Source organism: Anomaloglossus baeobatrachus, chromosome 2 (assembly GCF_048569485.1).
Source record: "Anomaloglossus baeobatrachus isolate aAnoBae1 chromosome 2, aAnoBae1.hap1, whole genome shotgun sequence".
Classification (NCBI taxonomy): Eukaryota; Metazoa; Chordata; class Amphibia; order Anura; family Aromobatidae; genus Anomaloglossus; species Anomaloglossus baeobatrachus.
This window is the reverse complement of record NC_134354.1, coordinates 296,804,646-296,820,362: the sequence shown is the minus strand read 5'-3', so window position 1 is coordinate 296,820,362 and position 15,717 is coordinate 296,804,646. Positions and strand designations below refer to the sequence as shown.

General features: G+C 40.5%; 1 protein-coding gene across 1 annotated transcript in view; it reads left to right on the top strand.

Annotated features, from left to right (window-relative positions):
- Positions 1 to 15,717, top strand: part of ACACA (acetyl-CoA carboxylase alpha) — a 776,656-nt gene that overhangs the window by 68,389 nt on the left and 692,550 nt on the right. Inside the window, exons 3-4 of the mRNA XM_075335853.1 lie at positions 9,412 to 9,544; positions 9,641 to 9,779. Coding sequence (XP_075191968.1) covers positions 9,412 to 9,544; positions 9,641 to 9,779 — 272 coding nt within the window. The remainder of the gene's footprint in view (positions 1 to 9,411; positions 9,545 to 9,640; positions 9,780 to 15,717) is intronic.

Below are 15,717 nucleotides of genomic sequence, written 5' to 3'. Positions count from 1 at the left end.
AAGCAGACCCCCCCATCCCCATCCCAGGATCGTCATACTTACCAGCCCAGGGCATCTGTATGGCTCCCAGATCATCCTGTGATCTCCCAGCAGGTATTGCTGCACTGTGAGTGGCCGACACACATACTTCAGATCACACACACACACACACATCTCCCTGTGATCTCCCTGCAGCTGTGCTCCCCTGCGTCTGGCTGACATCAGATATCTCACACACACACACACACACACTTCTCCCTGTGCCCTCCGGTAGGCGGTCCCAGTAGCTGTGCTGCACGCCGTGCTCCTCTGCCGACACTCACACATCCGATCGCTTACGTTCACACAGTCACACATCATCACACAGATAGCATACACTCACACATGTGATTGCATACATTGACACACACACACACACACACTATCGCACATACGCGCGCACACACTCACAACATCCGGACATACCACATGATTCCGGCCATGTGATCCTTGGCAGGTCCTGGAAGGTCACTGCATGCACAGTATCACCGCCGAGAAGCAAGCAATATCGCCGGATGTTGTGAGTGTGTGGATGCGATCTGCACTGTGTGAGTGTGTGTGATCTGGTGTGTGTGTGTGTGTGTGTGTGTGTGTGTGTTCCGCCGCAGGACCTTGCTGCGCTCACCTGCTCCCGGTCGGCGTCTGGTGAGTATGATCGGGGGTTTTCTTTCTTCTGTCTTCTCTTTTCTGGGGGTGCCCGCTGCCTATAATGAAGTGTCCTGCATTCACCGCTGCATGACACTTCATTATTGACCGCGGCTAGGTCTTATTTTCAGGGGATGTCTTATATTAAAGCTTCCCTGAAAACTCCTGGGAGGTCTTATTTTCGGGGGAGGTCCTATATTTGGGGAAACACGGTAGTTTAACATCACATTTGTCTACAAACATGTAGTCGGTCAGTCTGCCTGTATACAGGGTGCAGAGTAATCTCTGTGCTGTGTGGTATCCAAAAACTCAAACAACTTCCAAAGAGATTAGAGGTGAACTCCAAGGTCAAGGTACATCAGTGTCAGATCACGCCATATGTCGCTGTCTTGGCCAAAGTGGATTTCATGTAAGATGTCAGAGGAGGAAACCACTGCTGAAAGCAATCTGTGAAAAAAGCAATAATGGAATTTGCTAAAATGCATAACAGGCCACAAAGCATTTGTGAGAATGCCCTTTGGATTGGAAACAAAACTGTAGCTTTTTGGCAAGTTACATCAGCTCTATATTCATAAGCTCGAAAATGACGCCTAAAAAGAATATAACACTGTCCCTACTGTGACACATGGAGGAGGCTTTGTTATGTTATGGGGCTGATTTGCTGCATCTTACACAGGGCGTCTTGAATCTGTGTAGTATACAATTAAATCTCAAGACTATCAAGTCATCCTGGAGCAAGATCTGCTGCCCACAGTCAGAAAACTTTTGTCTGAGTCGCAGGGCACAGAACCTCTAAAATGATAATGAACCAAGGCACACAGCTAAAAACATCCAAGAAAGCTGTAGAGCAAAGCATTGGACTATTCTGAGGTGGCCTTCTATGTGCCCTGATTTAAATTCTATTGAACGTCTATGGAAGGAACTGGAATATGGAGTCTGGAGAATGCAAACATTAGACAACTGGAGCAGTTTTCTCATGAGGAGTGGGCCAAAGTAACATGTGGACAGGTGCAGAAGTCTCTCTGAGAATTATAGAAATTGTTTGTTTACAGTGATTATCTTAAAGGTGTTGTCTGGTCTAAATCCATAAGTCTGCACTCTGTGAACTAGATGGGCACAGCCTCGCTTGACGCAAGTGTATTGAGTGAGGCTGAGCCCATCTAGTCGGAATGTGGCTGGGAGTCTGCATATCACATGCTCGTGGCCATGTGACCGCTGTTCTCAGGTCTGACCCTTGAGAATCCTCACAGCGCACAGTGCATGCGATGTAAAGAATCAAATGTTTGCAGTTACAGAGTGTAGACTTATAATTTAGACCGGACAAAACCTTTTTATAAAGGTAGTGTAACAAAATATTAAATGAAGGGTACCATCATTTTTGTCCAGGCTATTTTCATTAGTTTTTACTTATTTATTTATTTTGTTGATCCACAGTTCAAACGCGATGTCTCATTTTCATTAGTTGATATTTAGTACATTTAAAAAGAAAGTTATTTCAGTCACCATTGTGGGTTTATCTTTACTTTACCAGAAGGGTATCAAAAAACAAATTTGTCCTTAATTAATGAAATAGTCTCGTAAATAGAATAAAATGTATAAAACCCATAATGAAGATAAGGGAAACATGATTTCTGAAAAATTTGAAATAATTTTAATTCAATATAATTACAATAAAATGATATGCTTATAATATGGAGCAAGAGAATAAACAAGCCATATAGTGGTTTTATGGACCACTATAATAACAGAGATATGAAATAAGATGTGACTCATGTATAAATATATAATGTCGCTACATGGAAATGTATAAATGAAACATAATATTGCTACATAAACTAGCAGGAATAGAAAAAAAATATCAAGCATGTTCATAAATGTTGCAATGTCCTTTTTGTATGAAAAATCAAAAGTATATACTGTAAATAACACTTAAGGCATGAATATACACAATAATGCATTAAGAAGATATATTTGTGACACAAATAGGTAATGAATTATCCAAATCTAAATCAGTGCTTTAGTGAATATCGATAATCGATCAGTAGAATAAGAAAATACCTTTATCCATTATAGCAGCAAAGAGACCGTAACACGAGATCAGCGAACCTGAGGTTCTGTGTTTGTACTAAACACAAACTTAACAAAAAAAAACCGAGTTTGGGTGCTTTACGTATGCAAACCACTCATGTAAGCATTGCTGTGCTTGGGTACATTCAGTGCTTAGCCCACTGCGAGCCACTTGTAGTGTTTGAACTGCTTGTACTAGGGGTAATAGTGTGATCGGACATAGTATGCACCAAACAAAGGAAAAACCCTGCCCACCTTCCCCCAAAAGTGTTCTGTTTCTGGCTGGCTGCATCTGGGTGGAAACCGGAACTGCCCAATTAGTGACCTCCATTGGGGTTCAGGTCAAGTCCGGTTTCCAAACTGAACTTTATCTAAAGTCGGGCTGAACTCACCAAACCAAATGTCCGAGGGTCCGCTCATCTCTAACCGTAACCTCAGAGCGCTGCCTTGTAAGGTGGTGCTCTTGATAAAGGATGTTCTTGTAAGATAGTGAGTTCTTGCTAAAGGGAATTTGTCAGCAGGTTTTTGTTACCTCATCTGAAAGCAGCATGATGTAGGCAAGGAGATTCTGAATCCAACTATGTATCACTTAGATTACTGGATGCAGCCATTCTGACACAATTTGCATATTAAGCTTTAGTCATGTAGTTGAGCCCAGGGAGCTGTCACCCCCACACCAGGCTCTCAATAGAAATTGAACATTGTGACAGTAAGGTGACAATCAGAGGAGGTTTCATGTCGGACTCCTCTGCATGTGTCAACTAAACCTAGCAATCATAATCACCAAGTGAAAAAGCTTTTAGTTTAAAGGAAATCTGTTACCCTTTTGCATTTTTTTTTTTTAGTTATTAATATGGGTATACAGGTGGATAGGTGGCATAAAGGTGAAATTAGCCATACCTGTATGCCTCCTGTATGATGGGTCATTTGGCAAAAATCCTCATCTTTTATCTTCTGGGGCATGTGCTGCCCAGAAGATAAGTTTGCCTCCAGTCTCCATTATACAGGATTCTTCCTCCTCTTCTCTTCAGAGCTCCTGCAATGTCAGGTGTGCGGCCGGAAATCCTGCGCCTGTACATTCTGCCTGCCGTCTCTCCCCTGCACTGTGAAACAGCAGTGACTCCCCAGCGCATGCGTAGCTCAAAATTGAAGTCTGTGCCCACATAAGGGTGGAAGTGTGCAGGAAGGCATGGCAGATAGCTAAAGTCTTTGTTGAAAGTTGTGGAACTCTTTAAAATTGTTTCATAAAATGAAGTATTTCCTCCAGAAAATGATTCCAATTATGCATGTTTTGTTATATACATATTTATTTTCTTGTGTATTGGAACAATACAAAAAAATTATTTCATGCAAAACCCCCAAAATGTAGGTTAACAACTTTTGCTTCAAATGTGATGCTTGTTCAAACTAACCTGTGGCAAGTAACAAGTGTGGGCAATATGAAAATTACACCTGAAACCAGTACAAAAGGGGAGACGTTGACTGAATCTTTGTAATGTGTGCCTGTATGTGCCACACTTAGCATGGAGAGCTGAAAGAGAAAAGAACTGTCTGAGGACTTGAGAACCAAAATTGTTGAAAAATATCAACAATCTCAAGATTACAAGTCCATATCCAGAGATATTGGTGTTCCTTTGTCCACGGTGCGCAACATAATAAAAAAGTTTACTACCCATGGTACTGCAACTAATCTCCCTGGATGTGGCCTGCAGAGAAAAAAATCATGAAAAGTTGCAATTCAGGAGGATGGATAATCAGCCCCAATCAAGTCCCCAAGAAATTCAAGCTGTCTTGCAGGACAAGGTGCATTAGTGTCAGCGGCGCTATCCATCAACATTTGAATTAAATGAAATAATATGGCAGGAGACCCAGGAGGATCCAACTGCTGACACACAGACATAAAAAGCTAGACTGCAGTTTGCCAAAATATATGTGATTAAGCCAAAATATTTCTGGGAAATCGTCTTGAGGACACATGATACCAAGATAGTAGAATGACGCGCTTTACCAAAACACTCTGTTCACTGAAAATGGAATGAGGCCTACAAAGAGAAGAACACAGTGCCTATAGTCAAATATGGTGAGGTTCAAAGATGTTTTGGGATTGTTTTACTGTCTCTGGCACGGGGTGATATCTGAAGATTGCCAAAGGATTTTGGATTGCAATACAGTGCCTGTCAGAAAGCTATGTTTGCATCCTAGGTCATGATGTGGCTTCCAGAAGGACAATGATCCCCCAAGCATACCTCAAGAAGCACCCAGAAATGGATGGAAACAAAGTGCTGGAGAGACCTGACCTGGCCAGAAATGAGTTTGGATCTAAATCCCATTGAACACATGTAGAGAGATCTTAAAATTGCTGTTGGGAGAAGGCATCCTTCAAATATGAGAGACCTGGAACAGTTTACAAAGAGTGGTTCAAAATTCCAGTTGAGAGGAGTAAGACGCTTGTTTATGGTGCAACAAGCGTACCCACTCTTCTTGCTTTTCAAGGTAGCAACAGGAACACTTTTCATTTAAAAGTTCAAACCAGTTTATTCACAACACATTCCACACTGCAGATACAACACATGCTTTCCTTCTGTTTTTCAGGAAATAAAAGCACGATTTTCAAGTCCGTCTTACTTGTACGCCCGCTAAGGTCCGGATACACTGCTCCAGTATCATAGGGGAGCTTTGTCTGGTTCCACTCACTGAACCAGGTCAGATGAAGTGAACCCTCATTTCTCTCAGAGGGGTCCTTCCAGAGGCGTCGAACCTCTTGTTAGGTTGCGCTCACTGAATGTAATGGGGAACACTCCCTTAGTTGCTAGATTGAGGCATACACACAGGAACAGTTTCTATTTAATAGTCCAGCAGGTTTATTTAGCACACATAAACCATCTTCCAGAACCAAAACATGAGCCTTCCTTTAGCCTTACAGAAATGAAAAAAACATTCTGTAAACTTCATCTGCGGGTACGCCTGCACGGCTTTGGAAACAACCCCACTTAAAGTACTGCAACAGTCTATCACTGACCTCGGTCAGTACACAATCCCTTTTGTGGGGTTACCTTTCAGCAGCTACTGTATGCTGCTCACGCTGACTCCAGTCAGACCAGAGCTCCAGAAGCTTGCTTCTTCCCAGCACAGCTTCTCTATCCTGTTTGCACTTTTCCCTCCAGTGTCTTCCAGAAAGTCTCCCAGCTTCCAAACACAGAGGGCACTCTATCCCCTCCAATGTCTTCCAGGAAATCTGCAGCTCTCCAACACAGGGAACACATGTGCTCAGAAAAAAAGTCTCTCATTAGAACACCTGAGACAAGAGACAAAACATGGGTGGAGGTATGTGAATAGCCAGACATGCCCACACTTCTGGCTATGAAACCTGGCCCAGCAAACATTAACAACCCTTATGAAACTACAAATGCCAGAGTAAATATTCCAGGTTCAAGTCGCAGAGGACCTCCGCTTCTGCAATACTTATTGGCCATTCACTATTTAGCCAGTCGCTACCTCATACTCTATACACATGGTCCAGGTCAGGACTTGCAAATTCTCTTTTCAAACAGAGGTGTCTTCTCAGAGGTGTCTTCTCAGAGGTGTCTTCTCAGAGGTGTCTTCTCAGAGGATTCTTCCCAGAGGATTCTTCCAAGAGGCTACTCACTCACACAGCCTCCTCACACTAAACATGTGCCAAACAAACATTCTCCATTTTACCAACATAAGATACACCCATGGGTGGGGGTGGGTAGATGTTGAGACTCACCCATCTCTCCAGCTATCTGTAAACCTGACTTTTTTTTTTTAATTCGTTTATTAAAGAGTAAAAAATTTTTTTCCCCCAAATACAGAGCAAAAGATACATTAGATATACACATACAGGTTTGCTATGAGCCACTCAAGAAGACTCAACAAATAGACATGTCGCTATATTGCTAAATAAATGTTCATTTTAAAACTGCTATAGTGTCTTACAGTCAATGAGATAGCTGATTACATTGTATTTGAGTGTATGGTGAATACTAAACCTGACTTTTTGAATACCTTAACAAAAATACGTGACACTACAAGCACCAAAACGCACCTCTAGGTTTACACCACTTCTGTGGTACATACCAGCCACTTACAATGTAACCAGTCACCATTTTACAATGGTTATAGGAAGCAACTGATTTCAGTTATTTATTCCAAAGAAAGGTGTGCAACCAAATATTAAGTTGAGGGTACTAACAATTTTTGGAGTTTTGTGTGAACTTACGTCCAATTTGCCTTTTTTCCTCAGTTTTTTTTTTTTTTTTTTTGTGGTGGTCCAATACACGCAAAGGAAATAAACGTGTATAAAAAATGTTTAATTACAATTTTCTGGGAGTAATGCTTTGTTTTGTGGAACCTTTTCAAGGGAGCCAACACATTGGTGAAGCAATTTATTGTCAAACTACTGTGTTTTCTCTTTTTAAATCCTAATACAACCAAAAACATCAAAATGACCCTGATCAAAAGTTCATACTCCAGTTCTTAATACCGTGTATTGCCCCCTCTAACATCAATGACAGCTTGAAGTCTTTTGTGGTAGTTTTCGATGAGGCTCTTTATTTTCTCAGATGCTAAAGCTGACCATTCTTGGCAAAAAGCCTCGAATTCTTGTAAAATCTTGGGCTCTCTTGCATGAACTGCGTGCTTGAGTTCTCCCCAGAGTGGCTCAATGATATTGAGGTCTTTCTGAACTTTCAATTTGTTCTGCTGTAGCCAATGACAGGTCGACTTGGCTTTGTGTTTTGGATCATTGTCATGTCCAAGTATGTCCCATGCACAGCTTCCGGGCTGATGAGTGCAAATTTGCCTCTAATATTTGCTGATAACATGCTGCATTCATCTTTCCTTCAACTTTGACCACGTTTCCTGTGCCTTTGTAGCTCATACATCTCCACATCATCAGCATTCCATCTTTTACAGTAGGAATGGTGTTGCTTTAATCATAGGTCTTGTTGACACGTCTCCAAATTTAAAGTTCATGGTTGTGGTCAAAAAGTTCGATTTTTGGTCTCCTCACTCCAAATTTACCTTGTTTCAGAAGTTTGGAGGCTTGTCTCTTTGGTGTTTGGCGAATTGTAGGTGAGATACTTTTTGGCATTTGCGCAGTAATTGCTTTCTTCTAGCAACTCAACCATGCAGCACATTTTTCTAGAAGTGCCTCCTTATTGTCCAACACCCACAACGCTAGTTTTCAGTGAGTTCTGTATTTCAGCTGATGTATTTTGTTGGTTTTTCTTTGCATCCTGAGCAATTTTCCTGGCAGTTGTGGCCAAAATATTGGTGGTCTACCTGATTGTGGTTTGGTTTTTACAGAGTCCCTGATTTTCCATTTGTTAATCACAGTTTGAACACTGCTGACTGGCATTATCAATTCCTTTGATATCTTTTTGTATCCCTTTCCCGTTTTATACAGTTCAACTATCCTTTCCTGTAGCTCTGTTGACCATTCTTTTGCTTTCCCCATGACTAACAATCCATAAACGCTAGTGGATCCCAGGAACTCTTAGCTTTTATGCACATACACTGATTACAAGCAAACAGGTCACAGGATGTTACGTTTATTAGCTATTCAAACCCATTTGTGTCAACTTCTGTGCATGTTATCAGGCCAAAATCACCAGGGTATGTGAACTTTTGATCAAGGTTATTTGGATGTTTCTGGTTGGCATTAAAAAGAGAAAACAGTAGTTTGACAATAAATGGCTTTACCCAACCACTAACCATGAGTGGAAAAAAAAAGTTTTTGTGTTATCATTCGTATTCTCTGAAAAAAGGCCAAGAAGCAAAAAATCTGCTGCTATGTAAACGTTTGAGCACAACTGTACATGTATATGTTATAATGGCTGTCCCTACAACTGCTCTATGGGTTTTTTTTATTCTCTTGCTCCATATGCATAACATTATATTGTATTTGTATTGAATTAATAAAATTATTATATTTATACTTTTTTAAATCTCATGATTCTCTTATCTTTATTATAAGTCTTTAACCAGAAGGATACTAACAATTTTGCTGTTCGTGAAATCTGACAGCCCGCAGGCTATTGCTTTTGAATAAGTTTTGATGACCGGTTTTTATTTTTTCTGAATGTCTGCATGAAATAAAGCTTCTCTGTATTTCAAATGAGTGTAGCCTATTCAAGTCTATGGGTGCAAAAAAAAAAATTAAGATCCCATATGGATCAACTGTATAGCATCCAATGTTTATAGATTTAACATTTGAAACAGTATGTAAATTTTTATAACTTCTGATGTACAAATATAGATACCATACAGATCGTATATGGATGACAATACAGTTTTCAAATCATATGTGGGGTTTGTTTTTTTTTATAATTAGGTGTGAACTTAAAATGACTTAACTTTCAATGGAGTGATGCAAAGTGTGAAATCTTCAAGTCCACTATGCAAAAAAAGAACACCCGGAACCACACGTGGAGCCAATCACATCTGTAATTTGGGGACAAGTCTGGTTTTTCAATATGGTTGTCTGAACACTGCGTAGGAAAACTAAAACTATTTTGCCGGTGTCGCATGCTTTAATTTAGTATTTTCAAAGACCAGGATCTTAATTGTTGAATCGCCCTCCCTTACCTTCGATTGTGAATTAATGTCTTCAATATCATATTGTTAATGCTTCATATGTAAACGTTGTTTTGTCTTCAGGCCCAGTATGTCTGGATTACATCTAGTCAAGCAGGGACGTGAACGGAAAAAAATCGATTTACAGAGAGATTTCACAGTGGCTTCTCCAGCAGAATTTGTTACTCGTTTTGGAGGGAACAAAGTTATTGAAAAGGTATATAACTCCTTGCATGCAAGTTTTTAAAAGTTGGTTTCTTTAGTACTTTTCGTTTTTTGCATATAATGACAGATCTTCTGTGTTGTACAACAGGTGCTCATAGCCAACAATGGTATAGCGGCTGTTAAATGCATGAGATCAATACGACGATGGTCCTATGAGATGTTCCGAAATGAAAGAGCAATTCGATTTGTTGTTATGGTAACTCCCGAAGACCTGAAGGCAAATGCAGGTACGTACCACATTTAATCCATTAATTAATTTTATTTCTCTATGTACCTAATGTGTTTGCAATTATTTTATTCCGTTCTGTGCAAACACACTGCTTGGATTATGAAGATCTTATCATTTGTAGGTGTTTAGCAGGAGAACAATGCTTTTGTACAATATACTAATATTTCGAAGAACAAAGAAAATGTAAACAGGATACAATTTGAATTTTTTTTTTTATAAATATACAGTTTCCCATAGTAATTTGGTTTCAGCATTTAACAAAAGAATAGAGTCCTAGATTACCGTATTTTTCGGACTATAAGATGCACCTGACTATAAGACGCGTCCTTGTTTTAGAGGAGATAAAAATAGAAACAAAAATTAAAGTAAAAAATTGTGGTCACGACACACTGTTATGGGGGAGTGGGTGTGCTGCTGACACTGTTATGGAGGTAATATCCCCAAATTATGTACGCACATCCCCCATTCTGGGTCCCTTCCAGGTATATATGGCCCCCATCGTGGAATATGTATGTTCCCCATCCTTATATGTGTGATCCTACAACGTGTGTGTCATATATATGTATATATATGTATCTATAATATATATAGATTGCCTTACTTTTACAGATGTGATGCTCACCTAGCTTTCAATTTGTCCCTGCCTCTGCTCTAGAAACAAAGTCTCCCGTAGCTGAACAATGACCTGCAGTGATGTAATGAAGAGACCGGCACTATGCTGTTCTGTGCTGCTCTGGCCCACCCCTCTTCATTACATCACTGCAGGTCCTTGTCAGCTACGGGAGACTTTGTTTCTAGTGCAGAGGCAGGGCTAAAGCAATGTGAGCACTCAGTACAGAGACTGCGGGCTGTGCTGTGAAGGTATGCCGTGCTCTGGCCTGGACACTGCAGTGATCTGCACTTACTCCAGGCCACAGAACAGAGAACAATAGAGAGGGGTGTTTAAATGCCGCGCCAACAGATCACTCGCTCAGATAGTCAGACCAATGTCACTTTATTTTCATCCAGGTCTACGCGTTTCAGGAGCACCTGCTCCCTTCCTCAGGACCGTCAGTATACAAATAACATCAAATCCCAGTGATTTGATGTTATTTGTATACTGACGGTCCTGAGGAAGGGAGCAGGTGCTCCTGAAACACGTAGACATGGATGAAAATAAAGTGACATTGGTCTGACTATCTGAGCGAGTGATCTGTTGGCGCGGCATTTAAACACCCCTCTCTATTGTTCTCTGTTCTCTGCCACTGGGTGGCTGCAGCCGTGGATCGATTGTACATGCTAATACAGTGGTTGTGACTCTCACAACCACATCTGGTGAGTAGCATTACTCCCCCCTCCCCACCCTACACTCTTTGGGGTAAGACCCTATTTGCGCTTGTTTGTCCACAGCTTTCTCGTTCATCTGCTTACTCCAGGCCAGACATGACTGCAGCGGCACCCTGCTCCTGCTTCCTAAACAGTGGACACTCAGTCTCCCCAGCCGCTGCAGGAAGCAGGCGGCTGGAGCACCCACGTGTGTCCGCTGTTTACATTAAACAAGTATTGATTTGCTGCTCCTCACACTTGCTTGTAGTCACTGACTGAACAGAGCGGAGAGATGTGGGCGGGGAGCAGCTAATGAATATTCCTTTACTGTAACCCCTTAACGACCGCGGGCAGTAAAATTACGTCCTAAATGTCATAATGTTACTGCCCGCGGTCCTCCGGCGGCAGCATGCCGCGATCGGCGCACATCTCAGCTGATTTTCACAGCTGAGATGTGTGCCTGCTAGGCACGAGCAGAATCGTTATCTGCTCGTGCCGATTAACCCCTTATATGGCGCTGTCAATACGTGACAGCGCCATTATAAGCGCGATTGCGGTAATGTTTTACTTACCGCCCGATACCGGAAGTCACGTGACGCGATCACGTGACTCCCGATAGTTGTCATGGTAGCACAGGGTCATGTGATATTAGGGACACAAAAAGCTTACTACAAAATCTGGATAGAATAAACTGGACCACGAATTCATTTTGGGTTACCAGTGATGTAATCTCATTATACCCATGTATTCCACATGATAAGGCTTTACAAGCCCTTTTCTTTCATTTGGAGAAATATAGCTCTTTAGATGACCATTTTAAGGAGTACATTCTTATGGTCACTGGGTTCCTTTTGAGGCACAACTACTTCCAATTTAATGGATCTTATTATCTCCAGATCTCTGGGTGCCCTATGGGTGCTAGTTTTTCCTGTGCCCTGGCCAATATTTATATGGCATACTGGGAGGAATACTATGTTCATATTGATACCAACCCTTTCTTACATCAAATCTCCTGGTATGCCAGATATATTGACGATCAGTTACTGATATGTAACACCCATGATCAAGGCACACCCCACGAGTTTGCAGAAGCTCTTAGTCTCTACTTTAATAACAATAGTCTAAATTTGAAATTTACAGTAAATGTTCATTTACAGCAAGCACCTTTTTTAGACGTTTGTCTTTTTGGTAACTCAATTACAGGTACCATCGATTCTACTCTCTATAGGAAACCCATTAGTGGCAACACATCCCTTCATGCAGATAGTTGCCATATCCCCCACACTTTACTCAGTCTTCCTGTGGGGGAAAGAGACTCTGTTCTTCTGATCAAGCTTATTCCAAGGAAGCTTCTCACATTAAACATAGATTGAAAACCAGAGGTTATTCCAACCAAACAATCAATAGAGCATCATCCATTGTAGACAGTAGGACCCGTTCCAGTTTGTTATTAGATCGCATCAAACCCACTGCATATAAAGAAAAAATCACTTTTTCCACCCCATATAGTGTGGATTTTTTCAACATAAAAGATGCGATTTTACGCTTCCTTCCCCTTCTTGATCAGGACGCTACATTGAAATCTGTTCTTTCCAATGGAGTTAACATTGTAGCGAAGAGAGCATGCACAGTTGGTAACATGATTGCACCAACTGCTTACACAGTTCATAACCCTAAGAAAACATGGCTTAGTGTCTCAGGCTCTTACAAATGTAATTCCAGTCGCTGCGGTCTTTGTAAGTTTATGAATACCACCAAAGTCATCACTAATGTTGACAATACAGACTATAGGATTAATTAATTTATCAATTGTGCCACTACTCACGTAGTGTACAAAGCCACATGTTCTACCTGTAACATGAGTTACATCGGTTGCACATCCAGACCCCTGAGAACCAGGATATCTGAACATACTAGGATATCATCTTGCCTTGAACCAGCTACTTCTAATAATCTTCCATCACAAAAACGTTCCTTGTCGGGTCTCACCCGACACTTCATGGAACACCATTCTGCAGATTTTTCTTCGCTCACAGTCACTGGTGTTGAATTTGTTCCCAAGCCATTCCGAGGAGGTGACTGGTTTCAGGCACTGTTACATACAGAGGCTAAATGGATACTTAAACTTAATACTAGACATCCGCATGGCCTGAACTATCGTTCTGATTTGAGATACATTTTTTAATTTTTCTATCCCATCTCGTTCCCTTTTCCCCCGCCCCCCTCCCCCTCTCCCCCCCCCCCAATTTGTTTAGTATATCATTACATGGTGATGCCGTTATAGATTAGTATATATATATTTTTTTGCACATTTATTTGTGAGATTTTTGTTATTTTCATATTTTATTTTGTTTTTTTCAATCTGACACATTTTTTTCATTGACATTAGATATATTCAGATATATATATCCTGCATTTACTATTACATTTGTCAAGCCCCCCCCCACCCCCTTCCCCCCCCCCCGTTTGTATACTACACTATTACATTGGGATGTTAGCATAGTTTATTTTGCCTGCACATTTATTTGTGATATTTTGCTATTATCTAAATTAATATCTTTATTATTAACATTTTACACATTTCATACATATATATACATATATATTTTTTCATTTATCAAATATTTTGTCCTTGGTTGGTATCTATTTTACAATCTTGATACATGGTATTTTTATATTTATTTTTATTCTTATTTTTTCATTTTTTCATCAATTTATATCGATTTTCATTTGCTGTGATTATGGAAAACTTGCTGACTTTGCCTTTTCTGCTTATAATTCACATTTTTTCTCATGTAATTTTTGGTCAATATTCCTTTATTTATGGGCATCTATTCATATATAATGTTATGGCTATATATTTATCTCATGTATGTTGAATGCCTTTTTGTCTCTCAATTGAAGTGGATACAGGTGGTTTGGCTTTTTCCTTCCACCTACGATTTTTTTCATTTCCGCCCCTTTTCCTGGTGTGTATTTCACTTCCTCTCCTATATGAGTTGCTTCCAGCTAAGCATAGGTCACTTATGATTAAGGACTCCGTTGTTTTTACCCTCTTAGTCCGAAACGCGTAAAGTTTACCTATGCGTCTATTGTAAATATTTTTCCTACTCCTGGTCTCTGATGATCTTTTAAATTTTTGAAATAAAGGATGTTTTTTTACTTTTAACCACGAGGATTTGTGCTGGATCCACCCTTCTTTCGCTTTATTTCCTCACTCCTGTACTACACCTGACTTGGTTTCACTTTCGCTGTGCCAGCGGCACAGCAAAAGAGAAAGAGAGCGTATCTGCTGTTTACAGCCTTGTAGCTGTGATCAGCAGATACTGCAGAGCGATCGGATTGCTGATCGCAATAGCCCCCTAGGGGGACTAGTAAAATAATAAAAAAAAAAAGTTAAAAAAAGTTTTAAAAAATTAAAAAAAACCAAAACCTAAAAGTTCAAATCACCCCCCATTCGCCCCATTTGAAAATTAAAGGATTAAAAAAATAAAAAATATACACACATTTGGTATCGCCGCGTTCAGAAACGCCCGATCTATCAAAATATAAAATCAATTAATCTGATCAGTATACGGCGTAGCGGCAAAAAAATTCCAAACGCCAAAACGATGTTTTTTTGTCGCCACAACTTTTGTGCAAAATGCAATAAGAGGCGATTAAAACGTAGCATCTGCGCAAAAATGGTACCGTTAAAAAGTCAGCTCGAGACGCAAAAAATAAGCTGTCATTGAGCCATAGATCCCGAAAAATGAGAACACTACGGGTCACGGAATATGGCGTAAAACGTGCGCCACTTTTTTCGGATAAACTTCCGATTTTTTTTTAACCCCTTATATAAAAGTAAACCTATACATGTTTGGTGTCTATGAACTCGCACTGACCTGAGGCATCACATCCACACATCAGTTTTACCATATAGTGAACACAGTGAATAAAATATCTCACAAACCATAGTGCTATCGCACTTTTTTGCAATTTTTCAGCATTTGGAATTTTCTTGCCGTTTTCTAGTACACTATATGGTAAAACTGATGGTTTCATTTAAAAGTACAGCTCGTTCCGCAAAAAATGAGCCCTCACATGACCATATTGACTGAAAAATAAAAAAGTTACGTCTCTCAGAAAAAGAATAGCGGAAAAAAAAAACGGAAAGCGAAAAATTGGCCGGTCGTGAATGGGTTAAACAGTGGGCACACGTGGTTTCTCCAGTTGCCGGCTTTTTGCAGCTGCAACCTTCCCTGCCTGCTGTGATCCCACTCCACAGCCGCTCCCTCCCCACAACTCCCTAACCCGCAGGTACATGACATTCGGACTATAAGACGCACCCCACACTTTCCTCCCAAATTTGGAGGAAAAAAAGTGCGTCTTATAGTCCGAAATATACGGTATTTTATACCTAGACTTTGCTGCCCAGTAACCAGGCTAGGTGTTTGTGGTCCTGTTAGTAGTCCTAACTGAAAGGAATTATCTGCATGTTCATGTCTTATGTTCCAGAGATATTCTTGTAGACACTCATATAGACCTTATGCAAATGAAGCATAAACTAAGATCTTTCCCTCTTGAGGAACCCTAGAGATCGCAGGCAATTCACATGGGGTTCTTCTTACCTGCTATGACCCACTTCCCCC